General features: G+C 32.6%; 1 protein-coding gene across 5 annotated transcripts; it reads left to right on the top strand.

Annotated features, from left to right (window-relative positions):
* Positions 1 to 1,316: 1,316 nt before the first annotated feature.
* Positions 1,317 to 16,732, top strand: LOC117166531 (uncharacterized). 5 transcript variants are annotated; one of them, XM_033350545.2, is made up of 12 exons: positions 1,320 to 1,787; positions 2,542 to 2,647; positions 3,449 to 3,556; positions 3,638 to 3,844; positions 5,068 to 5,579; positions 5,659 to 5,800; positions 5,892 to 6,224; positions 6,299 to 6,543; positions 6,776 to 7,041; positions 9,583 to 9,804; positions 12,249 to 12,634; positions 13,152 to 16,732. In XM_033350545.2, the coding sequence occupies exons 2-12, from the start codon at positions 2,597 to 2,599 to the stop codon at positions 13,623 to 13,625; spliced, it is 2,946 nt and encodes a 981-aa protein (XP_033206436.1). In that variant the 5' UTR covers positions 1,320 to 1,787; positions 2,542 to 2,596; the 3' UTR covers positions 13,626 to 16,732. The 5 variants fall into 5 exon arrangements, with proteins under 5 accessions (XP_033206435.1, XP_033206436.1, XP_033206432.1 ...); XM_033350544.2 differs by having other exon boundaries at positions 1,317 to 1,787; positions 3,449 to 3,844; positions 5,071 to 5,579; XM_033350541.2 differs by having other exon boundaries at positions 3,449 to 3,844.
* The last annotated feature ends 115 nt before the right edge of the window (positions 16,733 to 16,847 follow it).

The raw sequence follows: 16,847 nt of genomic DNA, 5'->3' as shown, positions 1-16,847 counted from the left end.
CACATGCTATTTCAGGTATTAGATGGTAGAATGCATAAAATATTGGTTTCTCAATGTTTTTTGAGTATTCAAGAGCTGTAAGAAAGAAAATAGATATTATGTTCTTAATTTATTCGTAATCTACTATGTTAATGTAATAGACGTAAAACATATCTTTCATTCAAAATCATTATTCAGATATTTTTTGATCTAAACACATGATGCGCTAATGCACATTTGATCCTATACCTAAACAGCATGCACCAGAATTAAAACACTTAAAATCTTCAAACCAAATCTTCGAATTGTACAACTTAATAAAATACTTCTTAATTTCTTTTTGTTTAGGACAAGTTGTTTTTCTTGATATTCCATGATTTTGAAAAAATCTGTATGTGTCTGTATGCATGTATGTATCCTAGTTTGTGTATTATATATGTATGAGTTCTGCGATAGAATGAATTTATGATACTATCAGCTAATTGTAAGCGTTTTGTTTAAATGATATTCTTTATTTAATTTCTATATTACAAATTAATAATTATTATATAATTTACTGTACTAGTCAATATTTCCTTTTATGCAAGAATATGAATTATGTTATGAAATTATGTCCTTATACTACCAATGCCTGAAGTAAGTCTATAAAAATAGTTTTAGATCTTTAATACAAATATTTTTTTATCGATGCACCAACATATCATTATTAAATAAAAATTGCAAAATATTTACGATATAACACATGTATGTATACATACCTGTATATGTTGTTACACAAAAGACCAGAATGGTCGGCTGTATGTACAAATTGATGTAAATAATATTTTACTAGCAAATATGTAAGATAATTATAAATATAATATATATATATATATACATATATATACCTAAATATAATCAATCCATCTTTTTATATTTTTAATTAATTTCCATTTTCAAAGGAACTATTTTTCTACAATTATAACATTACAATAAATGTTGCTGTGTTTAAAATATTATCATTTTTACAATTCTTTCTGTGCGGTAAAATTATATAATTTATACAAATTCAATTGTTTGTATCAATTGTTTTTTACAGAAATTAATCTCCTTTTATTGTTAATTGACTTCTAAGCAAACGTAATACTTCGATCAGAAATTTAGATAAATAAAAATTATTAAATAAAATTATTCACACATTTTAGATTTTGATGTTTCTAATTTGGCGGGTTGTAACACAGGAAGTAATAAAACGACGCGCGCACCCGGATGCTGCGCGCGCATACTGAATGAATTAACAAAGAGCACTTGACAAATTTCATTTTGCCATATTAACAATTAGGCGGTTTATTTCCAGAAAATTTCGTTGGAAATTTGTTTTTCGTTATGGCAAGTTTATTTATCGAGTGATTTTTTCATAGAAATCGATGAAAAACTAATCGACTAAATGATGCACCAAACGCGTAAGTTCCTGCGGGGTGGGCGAGGGACGCCATGACAGTCGTCGTATTTTCTGTTAACCGCGAGCACGTATGCCCTTGCCAGCGTTTTCGTGAAATTGTTGCACAGGTTGCTGTCTATCTGGATCAAAATTGGCAAGCTCGTTTCCTGAATTTCGCAGACTTCCCTTGGAATATATTGTGGAGGTGGAGGGCGAGGGCGCGTGGCCATTATCAGGGATTTGCTTGTGGGTACCCGTGGCGAGGTGAGACGTCGAGAGGCGGCGAAAGGCGTCCCCCCCTGCGTCGGGACGCGCGTCTCCCTGCATACGAGACGGCCTAGGGCCGACCAAGCGAGATGCCAGAACCGCCGACGGCACCGTACACCACGTGAGTCCACCCTCCGAGCACTCTTGATTATCGCTTCGGCCCTCTTCGACGGTTTCTAGAAATCCCCTTGCCCCCGTATCCCGAGGAACCTCCATCTTGTAGCCTCTTGTCCTCGTTCTACGAGTCACGATAATTGACGCGTCATATGCCTGAGACACCAGAAGATGGTGCCCGTGAACCCTCCGTTAACTGCGAGGGGATCTGCGGCGAGTCCTGACAAATGTGGAAATATATCTGCGTACTCATTCGAGCCGTTTGTACTTACGCCTAACATTATACCATTTCACTCTATCAGCCTTTGTCGCCTTCAAAAGATGGTATTGGATGACTCACCCTTTCCCGCTCACTCAACAAAGAACTCTTAAATATCTGTGAGGTTAAATTAACTACTTTTCTTCTTTTTGTAACGTGTCGATACTTTTTTCACGATATTAACCTATCCATAGGAGCATTATATAATAATAAGTATCCGCCCAATGCTGTCTCGAGTTCATTGTATTTAGAAAGAGTTATTTCTCTTATTGATATTAAACCAATTGATTTCGAGGTTAAATCACAAGGTTTATTTTACTAGTCAGTTCCAATGGTGCAAAGGGCAATATAGATACTTTACTAATTATATATCATATCGTTTTCATAATAATACTGATTTCATTAATTTTATTCATTTTACAAGTAATGAATATATCTTATCAGATTTTGTAGAATATTAGGAATTTAGGCAAGAAATAATTTTAATTAAATTATTTTGCAGGATGAGAAATGAAATATATCAAAAACGTTTAATTAGTATCCTTCAGTGAATAAAGATGAACAGTGAGCAGCATGCATTGCCAGCGACTACGCAGGCACAGCAAGAGGTAAGACCATTTTCAACTGATATGGGCTATTTACCAAACCACAAATGCGCAACTGATATATTAAATACTACATTTTGAAAATATTGTGTAATAAATTGAGAAATCCCTGTTCATTGAAATATGTATATGTATTCCCTTTATAAATTCTTCAACAAATACTTACTACTATTTCAATGCATTAATTTTTTTTAGAACTCTGTTATACCTGCTTATTCTTTTGTGCAGTTTTACATAAAATTTATGTTTGGCAGTAGGAAATAAAATTTTTTGTGTATGATGAAATTTTGTATAAAACTTTATACTTCTCCTTTTTTTTAAGTTTTGCTGCTTGTAGTAAATTTAAATAAAGTAGCTTTTGCTTGAATATTTTGTATTTATCAGCTTGTTCTTTTTGCAATATAGGTATTTATAAAGCATATTCTGTATGTTAAAAGAAATAAATTTTCCCAAATATGTGTATATAGTGCATAGTATTTATAATTTTCATTATAGTGTAATTCACATTACACTGTAATATTGGATATAAATGTATAAGCTTTTGACTGTAAGGTATATATTTTGTATAATTTTAGATTTAGGTATAGCTATACTTTAATTTTTGCTCAAATATGAATTTGGTATATAAATATCAATAAAATCCTGGCGATGATTGCACGAATGTATTACAAATTAATTTATAGCTTTTGTAATGCTAGAAAAAGGAATTTGAACACTAGCGCATTTGTTGATTGGATTTGAGCCTGATGCATGCTGCTGCATGCTCTATCAATGTTGTACAAATGTTTGAATGTATATCGGTAGGATGTAAACGCGGGTCAAAGTGGTCGTCCTTCATACCCAGGTGGTTTGGCTACAACAACCAGTCTTGGCAATGTAGGGAGTACCCCGCATTCATCCGCGGACCTGCGTGTAGGTACAGCCGTAGCGTTAGCCTCCTCGGTAGCTAAATATTGGGTCCTCACCAATCTCTTTCCTGGACCGCTACCTCAGGTCTCAGTCTATCATCATTCCCACCACAACTCCTCACATAGGAGTAGTGGAGGTGGAGAGGCATCTTCCAAAGAGCCAGCCTCTTCATTGAACCAAGAAATGGCGTTGACTTCCAGTTCACATCATCAGTCAACACCTACACACCATCATCACCAACCTTCAGTTAGCAGTAGCAGTCATCATAGTTCTTTACAACCAAATTCACAGGTTTGTTTACTTAGAGGTATGCAATGACTAGTTATTGAGTGTAGCTTAAAAATGACCCAGGTTTAGTATCTGCGTTTGCAGGAATTGTGGTAATATACTGTATTGTATGTAATCTCATATAAGTGTGAGTAGATAACAAAGTTATGTCTTGTAATACATACACATGGAATGCTTGCAGTTTCACATTTATAATTTGAAGTATTGCTTCTATCACAGTTTTTTTGTTCCCATTTTTTTGTTTATTATGTGTAATTGTATGTTAATTGTAATTATATATATATAATATTTATATATATAGTGTATGTCATTTATCTGAAAACTTGCATATGTCTCAAAAACTGTGGATGATACGGACAAATTTTTGAAACGTACTATGTAAAGGAAGATATGTCATACCAATATTTATTTTATCTTACACTAATTTCGAAAAGACCTATAAATGTCACATTTATATTTTTAGATGGATATTATATTTTTTTATCCTATATTCTTATAACCAACAACGATGAGTTCTTGAAATGCTACTTACTCATATGTTTCGCATAAACCACTATCAAGATATTAATTCTTAAGAAGGATGGAAAGTTGTAGCCTTTTCAATGGTAAACAAGTAGAAAGAAAATTACACACACACACAATTGGCTCTTTTTAGAGCCACCATGATGTACGAAGTCCGACCGAGCAACCTCCCCGTGGTGTACATTGGATAACGCCAATGCCGGCGGCATATCAAATTTGAAATTTAATATCCCGATATTATGTTATTTATACGAAAAGTATAAGTAAACAGTGTTTTGAAAATTTTTCTATAGTGGCTACAACAATATGGAATAAAAAAGATGTTGTTACAATTTAAGACAGTTAAATTATAAACATGACCTTTATAAGGTTTCTCTAAGGTTATTACACGATAAAATAAATATCAGTATGATATGTCTCCTTTAGCTTCGTACAATATCTGTTCCAAACATTTTTCTGTATCATCTATAGTTTTTCAGATATTTAGACATTTCCAGGTAAATGGAATACACTGTATATAAATAACTGATACTGTGTTTTTAACTGTTATTTTTTTTTCTAGTTTGCAATATGCTAAAAAAACAAAGAGCATAAAATATGTTATTATTAATTTGATGATACTTTCAATTATCTAATTGTTAGAACTATAATTTAGTTATACTGAAAAAGAATGTAGTAATATTTTTTCTTTATATTTTATTTAGCAGATACCAGTTTCTCTACCAGGCCTTAATTTAGACGGGGCACATATACCTGCCAGCGTCAGTCATTTACAAGCAGCACATGCACAAATGCAACAAATGCAGGCAGCACAACAACAACAGCTGCATCAGCAGCAACAGCAGCAGCCCCAACAACAACAACAGCAGCAGCAGCAACAATCTCACCATCAGATGCAAAGTCATCAGAACGCTCAGAACAGTGGACCAACTGCACATAATCAAAACGCACAGAGAGATGATAACAAGGTGAAAGATGAAAGTGGAAGTTGCACAACTGAACGTTGCAGTGACAATCAAGTTCACTGTCAAGTTCAATGTGACCTCCAATTACAAACATCTCAAGATTTACAACAAAGTCTTATGCAACAGCAGCAACAACAGCAGCAACAAATTGGTGTAAACATAAGCGGAAATTCATCGAGTGAAGGCGGAAGTCAAAATAATACAGAAAAGCCTGAAAAAGAGAAAGAATTGCGTCAACTAAATATGACGCAGTACGTTCACACAGTTTATATATCTATTACGTTCGATAATTTTTGTACTTCGACAAACGGTATTATAACTTTTGTATAGATTCCAAGTGCCAGATTTAAAACCAGGAGGTCATATGATGGATGTAAGAACAGCTGATGGATCAGTCGTGAAAATTAGCGCTGGGAACGAGCAAGATTTAGCAAAAACACTTGGTGTTGAAATGGTGCAAAATATGTACAAGGTGAGAGTTAATGTGGCACATTATAATAGATAATATATATAAAACAATAGTTTTTAACGTATAATTATAAAATTTGTATTACATTCTGCAGGTAAATGTCGAAGACATTAATCAGCTTTTAGCATATCATGAAGTATTTGGAAAACTACAAAGTGAAATAGCAGCTGGTACAACTTTAGTTGGAAGTACAGTTCCTACTCAAACAGTTACCACTATACAAAATGGAACTCCAATTGTACAACAAGTTCAATTAAATAAGTTTGATATTAAATCAAGCGATGGCGAAGCTACACCAGGACCAAGCGCTTCGCCTGTATCAGTTGGAAGTCATGCATGTGAAATATGTGGAAAAATTTTTCAGTTTCGCTATCAGCTTATCGTTCATCGTAGATATCATACGGAAAGGAAACCTTTTACTTGTCAGGTATATAAAACGTGTTTTCGTATTTTATCTTATATTTAATTTTTATTAAATATATATGAATTTCTTGTTTGTAGGTGTGTGGCAAGGCCTTCTTAAATGCAAATGATTTGACACGACATGGGAAGTGTCACCTAGGTGGATCCATGTTTACTTGTACAGTTTGTTTTCATGTATTTGCAAATGCACCCTCTTTGGAACGTCATATGAAGCGACACGCTACCGATAAACCGTATAATTGTACCGTATGTGGAAAAAGCTTTGCAAGAAAAGAACATTTGGATAATCATACGCGTTGTCATACTGGGGAAACACCTTATAGGTAAATTCACTTACGCTATTTCACTAAAATTTCAAAAATTGATAAAGATTACTGTAGAAGATATATTAACATTTCTAATTTTTAATTAATGAGTAATTGTATTTTGTTTTTAGGATTTTAATAATATTAGTATTATTTTTATAATTATTGTCTCAAATGTATATAAAATTTTAAAATATTTATGTTTAAGTAAAATCACGATTAAAAGTAATACTATTATCTTATATTTTAGATGCCAGTACTGTTCAAAGACGTTTACTAGGAAGGAACATATGGTAAATCATGTTCGCAAACATACGGGTGAAACACCTCATCGATGTGATATTTGTAAAAAGAGCTTTACCCGCAAAGAACATTTCATGAACCATGTTATGTGGCACACGGGAGAAACTCCTCATCATTGTCAAGCTTGTGGCAAGAAATATACACGTAAAGAACATCTCGCAAATCATATGCGTTCACATACCAATGATACACCGTTTCGCTGTGAAATATGCGGTAAGTACTCTATTTTTCCAATAATTCCTGTGATGTAAAGTATTACACACATAAAGTATACGAGTACTCATTATATAAAATCACTAAGATAACATCTAAAGTGAGCCATTTTTTCCATTTCAAGATCACTTTCTTTAACTCTCACTAATTTAAACTTAATGTATCTGTTATGCTAATAATGATAATAAATAACGAATAATAAATAGATATTTAATTATAGAAGTTTAATATTTTTTTAATTAGTCACTAAAGAGAGTAATCTATACAGATAAAATAATAATGTTTAATTATTTAGTATTATTTTTATGTGATGTATGTAATTGAAATATAATATAAATGGGACGATTCCAGAATATTTAAAAAATTAATATATTAATGATAAAAGATCACATGTGTTGTAGTTGGAATAGAAGTAATGCTTGTACTACAAAAAACATTTTATGTAACACGTTATAATTGATTGAGTTTACACAGTATTTGAGATATTTTGAAGGTAAGTTATATTTTAACTGTCATACATTGATTGACAATAAAATATTTTACATCTGACATATATTTCTTATGGTTTTTATTTAGTATTAGTTATTTTTAAAATTAATTATATATTTTTAATTAGAATTAGGAAAAATACGAAACTTACACACTACACAAATAGTTTTCAGAACTTGTATCTATCCTTCTTAATATTAGCATTAATTTAATTATTCATTTAACCATTCATTTATATATTTCTTATTCAGAAAGAATTATACAATATTTTTTATGAAAAATTATTTAACGCCTTTCATTTTAATACAATATTTTAAATTGCTTTCACATATTTATATATTTAGAAAAAGATATAAAGCAACATTAGATTTCATATAATGTAGCACTTTCTTAAAAATATATTTTATTCGGTGTTTTCAAAATTAAGTAAATTAATAATATTATTTCAATTTAAAAAGTTTAGTATGAATGTTTTTTATAAATATATTAAATACAATAACAAAATATTTGAAGATTAGAAGATATGAAATAAAATTCGTGAGAATTGATCGCGCATTGTGTTTAGCTATATCCTGTCACAGGTTGCGCGCATTCCTTTGCAGAAATGTCTTTCTAACCTTCGAATTATCAGTGAGTTCGACCATCGTATATTATTTTTTTTTTTGTAGCATTGCTATCAGTGATGGGTCACTTACCGTCGTTTCATGCATCTACACTTTACCACATTCTTCAATGTCACGACTTATTTCGTAAATCTAAGCGGTTCATATACATATTGCGAGCACGTTTCTTTGTCAATAGGTCGCAACAATATTTATTCGAAATATTCAAGTATAATGCGTTTATCTATTTAATTTCAATTTTATTTATTTTAATTTTATTCATATTAATTTAATCCAATTGATTTATTTTAATAATTAGTAATTTAAACAAAATTAATTTCTATTTTTAAAGTATATACAAATCCAAATATTAAGATGTGGCTTTTAAAAATTTGAAGTTCATGCCTATTATTTACTTTATTTACACGTATATTTTGCTTTTTTAATACATTTTTATAAATTAGGCCAGAATGTTACTGTCCATAATTACGTTTTGCATTTAAATTATAATGATTTGGATATCATTAAAAATTTTTTAAAAAATAAAAATTTCTTATTTAATAATTAATCATTTTTATTTAAAAAGTACAATAAAAATTCGTTTTTGATATGTGGGAATAGTAATTTTGCAGTGCCCCACGTGTATTTAACTATTTTGTAGAATAATATTAATTATGAATAAGGGCATGAAATTTAATGTTAAATCTATATCTTACAAGGACGATATTTTTTTATTTGATTACAAAAATTCCATTTACACGACTGCTACGTAGGTATTCACAGATATTGTGGGTATTACCTCTACAGTTCGTGTTACTTCGATATTTATACCCATATTCCCATACCTGTACATATACAATATTCATACCAATATTGACACGAATATATTTTGTTACCAAAAAATTTAAATACTTCTCTTCGTATCAAAACAAGAAATTTAGTTGAGCAAATTGTATTTTGGAAGAAACTGCATTGAAATTTGTTATTGGTATTGTGCAGCGCCTGGTTTATTCCGCAAATTGATGAGATTAGTACGCGTGTATTGAAATGCATAAGAAATAAGTATCTCTAATGGGAAATTTTTAAAAATATGATAGTAATACAGTTTATCATTATCTCTTTGATGATAGATGTCTCACAAATTAATTTTTACTTTGCGCTTTAAGCAATAATCTCTCATGTATGAAATATATGAAAAAATTATGCTGTTACTTCGGTTCTTTACCATGAGAAATCAAATCAAATAAAATAAATTATCCAAAACATTTTGATGGTCCAAATCAGCATCTCGTTATAGCCCAATTTAATCATCATCTTGGAATCGTCCCATAATGTGTTATACATGACATGTCAATGGCAGTTTAATTACAGATCCAATTGATACTACAGTATAATCAAAGCATTGGTCTTTTGTTTTTCTTTTTTTGGTTGTTTACCGCTGCGAATACAGGTAAGTCGTTTACAAGAAAGGAGCACTTCACGAACCACATAATGTGGCACACGGGTGAGACGCCGCATCGCTGTGATTTCTGCTCGAAGACATTCACGCGAAAGGAGCATCTTTTGAACCACGTTCGCCAGCACACGGGTGAGTCTCCACACCGATGCGGCTTCTGCTCCAAATCGTTCACCAGAAAGGAACACCTTGTTAACCACATCCGCCAACACACAGGTGAGAGCGGTTGGCAGATATCCACTTCACAAACAACCAATTGTGATATTTGTCTCTAAGAGTAGTAGTTTTATATGTGAATAGAGAAATCATATTTAGTTAAGAAATACCAATCTAGGTACTTACTATATCACTGAGTCACCACATTCATGTAACGTATTATATAACACGCATTACATACACCAAGAAATCGTTCACATCTTTGTCAAAACCTCAATCAATCCATTGTTTCATCATTCACATAAAAGATGATCATTTAAGTGCATATTGTTTCCAAACACGCGTACACGCACATCATTCGGTTTTGCTTCTACCCAATGTTTAACTATGATTTGCATACTTGCATGTGGAAAAAGATAAATGTATAGGTGTACATATCTTCACTTCTTTTTTAATTTTGTTTTTATTTCTTTTTCTTTTTGTTGCCTTTTGTTCAGCCTTTTTTTTTACTCTTTTTTTGATTAATGGTATACTGTTTATGGTAATATACCGAGAGATAATGCGTTCGCCATTCGTGCATAACAGTTCACATTATGTCCAACTAGCAATTAGTTTAACTGATCACAATTACCCCATTTCATCATCAGATCCTATAGAGACATTTACTGTTCTGCCTAATACACCGCTCTCATATATGCTTCTTATTAACTATTTCAGAGCCTTCTCGCTAAATGAAACGTTCTCATAATGCCTCTGCATTGTAGAAACGTTTTCTTATTCGACTTATTATCGCTCCCTTTTTTTGTTCGAGATATGTACATAATTCCATTCTCATTTTCATTTCATTTCATTTCATAGCAAAATTTGTTAATGAGATTTCGTTTAATGTAGAGAAGATTCATAGTTACAGAATAGTGATTTTTACTTTTCTTTCCTTTTCTTTCTGTTGTTTCTTTTGATGGTAATGATATATATATATATGTCGGAGATGAAAGGACACCGGAACCTTCGGATAGCCCCGCAACATTGCAATCTAAAGTCTACTATAACTGTAACTAAACTATTGTAGTTATTCAATCCGATTGTAATTGTTCGAGATTAGTGACGGTGAGCTTTAGCTCGAGGCGACAGTCTGTCGCCCAACGTAGCCGCGGTCAACGGGATGACAGATAGGCGTTCTCGCTGAATCTAAGTCTGACTCGTAAACGATAATTGCTGAGCGTAAAGACGTTACTCTTTAGTCGACGGGAGCGCGTCAAAGAATGCGCGTCCCGTCCCGATGATTCCACAGAGGAAAACTATACTGGGGTGTGTCTAAGGACACAAGATCATCGGATTCATCGAGGAAAGCCTTCGTTTAGGAAGTAAGGGAAATTGACGTTGCTGCTAATTGGTCAATCTCCATATCGGTGGTTAGAAAAAGATGCTAGCCGCCCTCGAGGGAAAGTTGCTAGTGGGAGACGCCGTTCGTTGAAAAATATGTCTCCCCTATCTTCCCGTAGTTGGGACAAAGACTGTTTGTCTGTTTGAAGGACTTTAGTTAACTAAACCTTAAGATTTATTACGGGCCCTCGGGCTAGCCGAACATGTACTGCGGAGACGCATCGACATCTGGTAATCATCTTACTCGAAGAATAGGGTCTGCGTGTGGCGAGCCACGGGACAGAAACCGTTGGAATGTTTACTGTCGCGTGTCGCCACGAATATTTCTTTTAAGGAGAGCTATAGAATTATTCCATATGTTTGTTGGTCATCCCTTGACCGCGGCTACGTTGGGCGACAGACTGTCGCCTCGAGCTAAAGCTCACCGTCACTAATCTCGAACAATTACAATCGGATTGAATAACTACAATAGTTTAGTTACAGTTATAGTAGACTTTAGATTGCAATGTTGCGGGGCTATCCGAAGGTTCCGGTGTCCTTTCATCTCCGACATATATATATATATATTTTCATCATTACATTTTCATTGAATATTTATCATTGTCCGGATCTGATTTTTCATCGATGTAACGTAAGGAAATGGCAAGATCAAAAATTGATTTCATAGATGTAAGAATGACTAGCATTGATAATATAGATATTATCAAAACGTAATGCGAAAACTGAGTGAAGCTCTCACAAACATTTAAATCTCGGTATGAAAACAGTACATCCAGTAAATCAGTAATTTATATACAGTGTCCGTCCTAAACTCTTTCCTCTGAATGATATCAACATATTCTACGAATTAAATATAAGAAAAAAAAATACGATATTAAAATACAGATAAATATTTTATTAAGAAGTTATAAAAAGATACAGAATAACAACAAAATAAACGCGAAAGATTTAAGACTTGATCACCGTGGTATGTAAAATAGCAATATGTACTTTTAAAGTGTATCCATGTACGTTGCATCAAAGAAAATCTGTCAAAACTAAAGTCAAATCGTGTAATGACGATTTAATGATGATTGATTGGGGAAATAAAAGTCGCGATATCGTTGGTTAATGTTGCGCAGGAGAGACGCCCTTCCGCTGTCAGTACTGTCCAAAAGCATTTACGCGGAAGGATCATCTGGTGAACCATGTCAGGCAACACACGGGTGAGTCACCGCACAAGTGCCAGTATTGCACCAAATCCTTCACGAGGAAGGAACATTTGACAAATCACGTGCGTCAACACACAGGCGAATCGCCACACCGATGCCACTTCTGCTCCAAGTCATTTACTCGTAAGGAGCATTTGACGAATCATGTTCGAATCCACACTGGTGAATCACCTCATAGGTGTGAATTCTGTCAGAGAACGTTCACCAGGAAAGAACATCTAAATAATCATCTCCGTCAGCATACCGGAGATTCATCGCACTGCTGCAACGTGTGCTCGAAACCATTTACAAGAAAGGTAGATTCAAGTTATAAATATATTTATTTCAGATGAAAGACATATAATAGAATGATAGAATGGATTTTTTGTATGATTGTTAAGCTGCTCCTCATTGAAGCAACAATGATAAACTTTTATTGTCTATTTTATCTACGTCGAAACATATAATCATAAAAAAATTTGGATTTTGTTTCGGTTTCGAATTGACACCTGTTCTTAACAGATGCGTTGTAAAACAGTTGACAAACTGTACACACTGAAAGAGTATTTGTCATGATGTCTCTTACTTTTGTTTGATCTTTGCTGCTTTGGACGAAAATAGCTAATGAATAGCTCTTTTTGTTACTATAATTCGTCAGAAATATGAAGAAACGGTCGAGCAACAATCAACAACTTCTTCAAAAGGCATCGACTAAAAATGCCTTCGTTGTTGTTAGTAAGGACACAGCTTAACAATTGATTTTTTGATTGAGTTTTTTAATTATCGATAATATAAAAAAATTCTAATAAAAATATCCTCAATTTTCTGTTACAGGAACATCTCGTAAATCATATGCGATGTCATACTGGTGAACGTCCATTTGTATGCACAGAATGTGGCAAAAGCTTCCCTTTAAAGGGTAATCTACTTTTCCACATGCGTTCGCACAATAAAGGCAGCAACGCTGAGAGACCATACCGTTGTGATCTTTGTCCAAAAGACTTTATGTGCAAAGGACATTTAGTGTCTCATAGACGATCACATTCGGACGAGCGACCACATAGCTGTCCAGATTGCGGGAAAACTTTCGTTGAAAAGGGCAATATGCTGAGACACTTGAGAAAACACGCAGCGGAAGGTCCGCCAACACAAGTCAGCACGCCCTCTGCAATTCCTCAATCCGGTGTTCTGCCCATTCCGGCAGCAGCAGTTCTGGTCGGCCATCCTTTGGCACCCCCTGCACCACCCGTAGTCCCACAACATACCGTAGTTGTGCCTACTCCTCCAGGTGTACTGACCTCCTACTAAACCAAATGAAGAGAGCAAACATGTGAAGGAAAAATAGAAAAGCATTTTTTCATAAGGAGAAGAAAAAGTGAGTGTATACACGATGAATGTTGTGTTTGTTGACCAATGAAAGTGCGCCGTTAAGTTGTTTTCCTTCTTTTTTCTTGTTCGTCTGCTCTTTTCTCGAAAGAGGAAGAAGAAAAAGACTGTTGAAACTTGCAGTTTCTACAGGCACAGAAGTGGGTTAATCGATAAAGTGTTGTTATGGAAAGATCGTTGTGAATTGTCGTGATTGCAGCGCCCTATTGTTCACGTTTCGAACCTGTCCTCGTCGTAATGCTCTCTGTAGCTACGTATAGAAAAAACGAGAAGGGTTTATAATATGAACTTCGTCAGTTTTGAACAATTAATCGTGCTGCTATGATCGATAGCAGTGTATTATCCAAAGTTTGAATTACTTTGTTTCTGTCTATTTTCTTCTACTTTTCTTTTTCTTCTCTTCTTTTTTATATGATAACTTTTAATAGATCGTTTATCAAGGGGAAAAATATTTGATATGTGTTATGGAGTTAAAAATATAAAATCGATAATAATCGCGAACCCTGCGATTCGATGATGGGCACACATAACTTCGCTATTAATTCGATTACGATTAGAAAGTAATTGCGGTAAAGATATGACGCTGTATTAGTTTTATGCAATAATTTCGTACAAAAAAAAAGAGTAACGAAATTAATGTATTTGCTAATTGAAAAGAACAAAATTTAGCGTGATATAATGTAATGTATGTACAACATACCTCTGAAATAATGATGTAATCATAATTTAAAAAATTTATCAAGTAGTTTGCTTGAAGTACAAAATGTATTTGTAATTTGAATTATATTCGGTTTTTATCATTTTTGTCACAATTTTATCAAATTGCTCTGTTTGAGCTGAAATAAGAAAAAAGAAATAGTTATTCAAAATGATCATAAAATGTAGTAGCAATTATATTTGCGTCCGTCACGTTGATCAGAGCCACAAAATTTTTTACGTTAATTATCGCTATTACTCACACAATAAATGAATTAAGAACAATTGATCTGTTCCACAAAATTATACTTTCTTTTTTTTCTATTTCTTTCTTTAGAAAAAACATAAGTTCGCTTTCTATATATAATTGGCTTAGAGATAAAAAAAGAATTCTATATAAAATCTAATATCGTAAGAATAAGTATACATTTTATTACTTGCGTAAAAAAATTCTGCATGAACGTGACTGAGAAAGAATACTATACATTATAATAATGGATCATTTTCGACTTACTTAGATAATTGCGTTTATTTTAATTGGCGTGTAGTTTACTTTAACATGTTTACTTGCGAGGAATTATATTTCAAAGAAATATTTAAAAACACGATTTATGTTCTTTAATACGGACCCGAATGTCGAATTAAAAGCGTCGCGTTAGTTGTCCGTTTTAGTTGTAGTCATTGTTTTCTTCTCCTTTTAACTTTTCTTTTTGTTTAATCGTAATTATTATAATGGAGTGCAATATAGTTTTGCCGATTTCACTTAAGCGCTTATCCGCATCGAAATGAACCTTTACTACACCAGATTTTAAATAATGAAAAAGCTAAGGAAACAAAAAAGATAAAAAGTGAACAGATGATAGCAATTCAACACTTTTTTTTATTTGTAGTATATAGGGACGATACTGAATTATTTTGATTCTTAAAATTAATTTTAAACGATTAACGCTATTTACGTTTCATCTAGTTTGAAAAGGAAAAATATTATTAACTCTAGCGATCTTGTAAGGCCATGTATTTCGTATTTACGATTAAGGGTAAAAGATAAAAGTATCGTAAGCTTGGTTCTGCGGCAACATTGTTTAGTGTTATAAGTTACCTAGATATATATCACATATTTAAAAGAGTATTCAAAATAACAATATGTATGATCAGTTTGTAAAGCGTAAAACGCAGAAAAACAATTCACAATTGCATGTTAACGATTGCTGCAGTATCAGGTTTACCTTAATTATGTATAATATTATAATAATAACAACTATTGAATATAGACACGAGAAAGATGATAAATTTATTAACGCGCGTGCATGTGTCACGTGGAGTGTACGACAATGTTCATCACTCCGTAGAAGTCTAGATTAATATATTACGATAAATATATCTAAGTATATCCAAACAGTTAGATATCTCGTACTATTTAAAGAAAAAAGAAAGAAAAAAAATAATAAGGGGAAAATTAATAAATGCCGCAGGTTCACTTTATGAGTGACGCACGAAATGTATGTTACATATGGAGCGTAAAATTCCCACATTATATTCGCGTAGAAGAAGAAAAAGAGATATATAGAGAAATGGAAATAAGAAGGAAACACGCAAAGGTACATCTAGAAAGGAAAGACAAATATATATGTATAATATATATTGCTGATGCTTATATACATTATGTATATATATATTGTACACGACACGAAAATAGAAAAAGGAAGAAAACTATGATGCCGTACCGGAGTCACTTGATACAAATAATATTTCCGACGATATTACGCAATATATTCGTGGCATCGCTCCTTGTAATTTGCTAAAAAATCTAACAAGGAATAAATAGAAATAATGTTTATATGAATTATTATTATTATCTTATTATTATATTATTATTATTATTATTATTGATAATATTATACGTTACAAGAATAAAATTACGAGTTGATTCATGCTTTTAAGAGATTTAGTTTCATGCTTGTTTTAAAAAATAGCAAGCAAGTATCAGATCCAACCAATTCCCTTTAAATCGAAGCGACTTTACAAAGATATCAAGTAGAAAATAGTAAAATGCTAGATGCTACTTTACTTTCTCAATAAGAGTCGTAACCAGTCAGTTTTGTGTATAATTTTTAATAAAATTTCTGTCTACATGATCTTATCTTTTTCGGCAATAACAGTCGTTTAAATGAGAACGCTTCGGTTCGAAGTGAAATACGATGGTGAAGGAAAGAATTCAAAATATGGTTTACTTTAGATAGAAGGAAATATGTATAGAACTTTATTATGCACCATTGTAATATTATGTATCCCAGTTGTGACACAATATACACTGGTGTTATGTTAAATGTGAACACTATGTGTCCTGTTTTACATGTAATGATTTCCCATGCTTTAATTCTATTTTGAATAAAATTTTCAGCATAAATTGAAGATTTAGTGATAATAGAGTCGGTCTGCAATAAATTT

The sequence above is a fragment of the Bombus vancouverensis genome, chromosome 4 (genome assembly GCF_051014615.1).
Source record: "Bombus vancouverensis nearcticus chromosome 4, iyBomVanc1_principal, whole genome shotgun sequence".
In the NCBI taxonomy this organism is placed as follows: Eukaryota; Metazoa; Arthropoda; class Insecta; order Hymenoptera; family Apidae; genus Bombus; species Bombus vancouverensis.
This window is presented reverse-complemented; position numbering and strand designations above follow the sequence as displayed.

Bases quoted from the DNA above. Each gene is read 5' to 3' on its own strand.
- LOC117166531 (XM_033350541.2), top strand. From the start codon at position 2,597: ATGAACAGTGAGCAGCATGCATTGCCAGCGACTACGCAGGCACAGCAA. The intron at 7,042-9,582 runs GTAAGTACTCTA...CTGCGAATACAG, and splicing joins GTTTCGCTGTGAAATATGCG to GTAAGTCGTTTACAAGAAAG. The intron at 9,805-12,248 runs GTGAGAGCGGTT...AATGTTGCGCAG, and splicing joins CCACATCCGCCAACACACAG to GAGAGACGCCCTTCCGCTGT.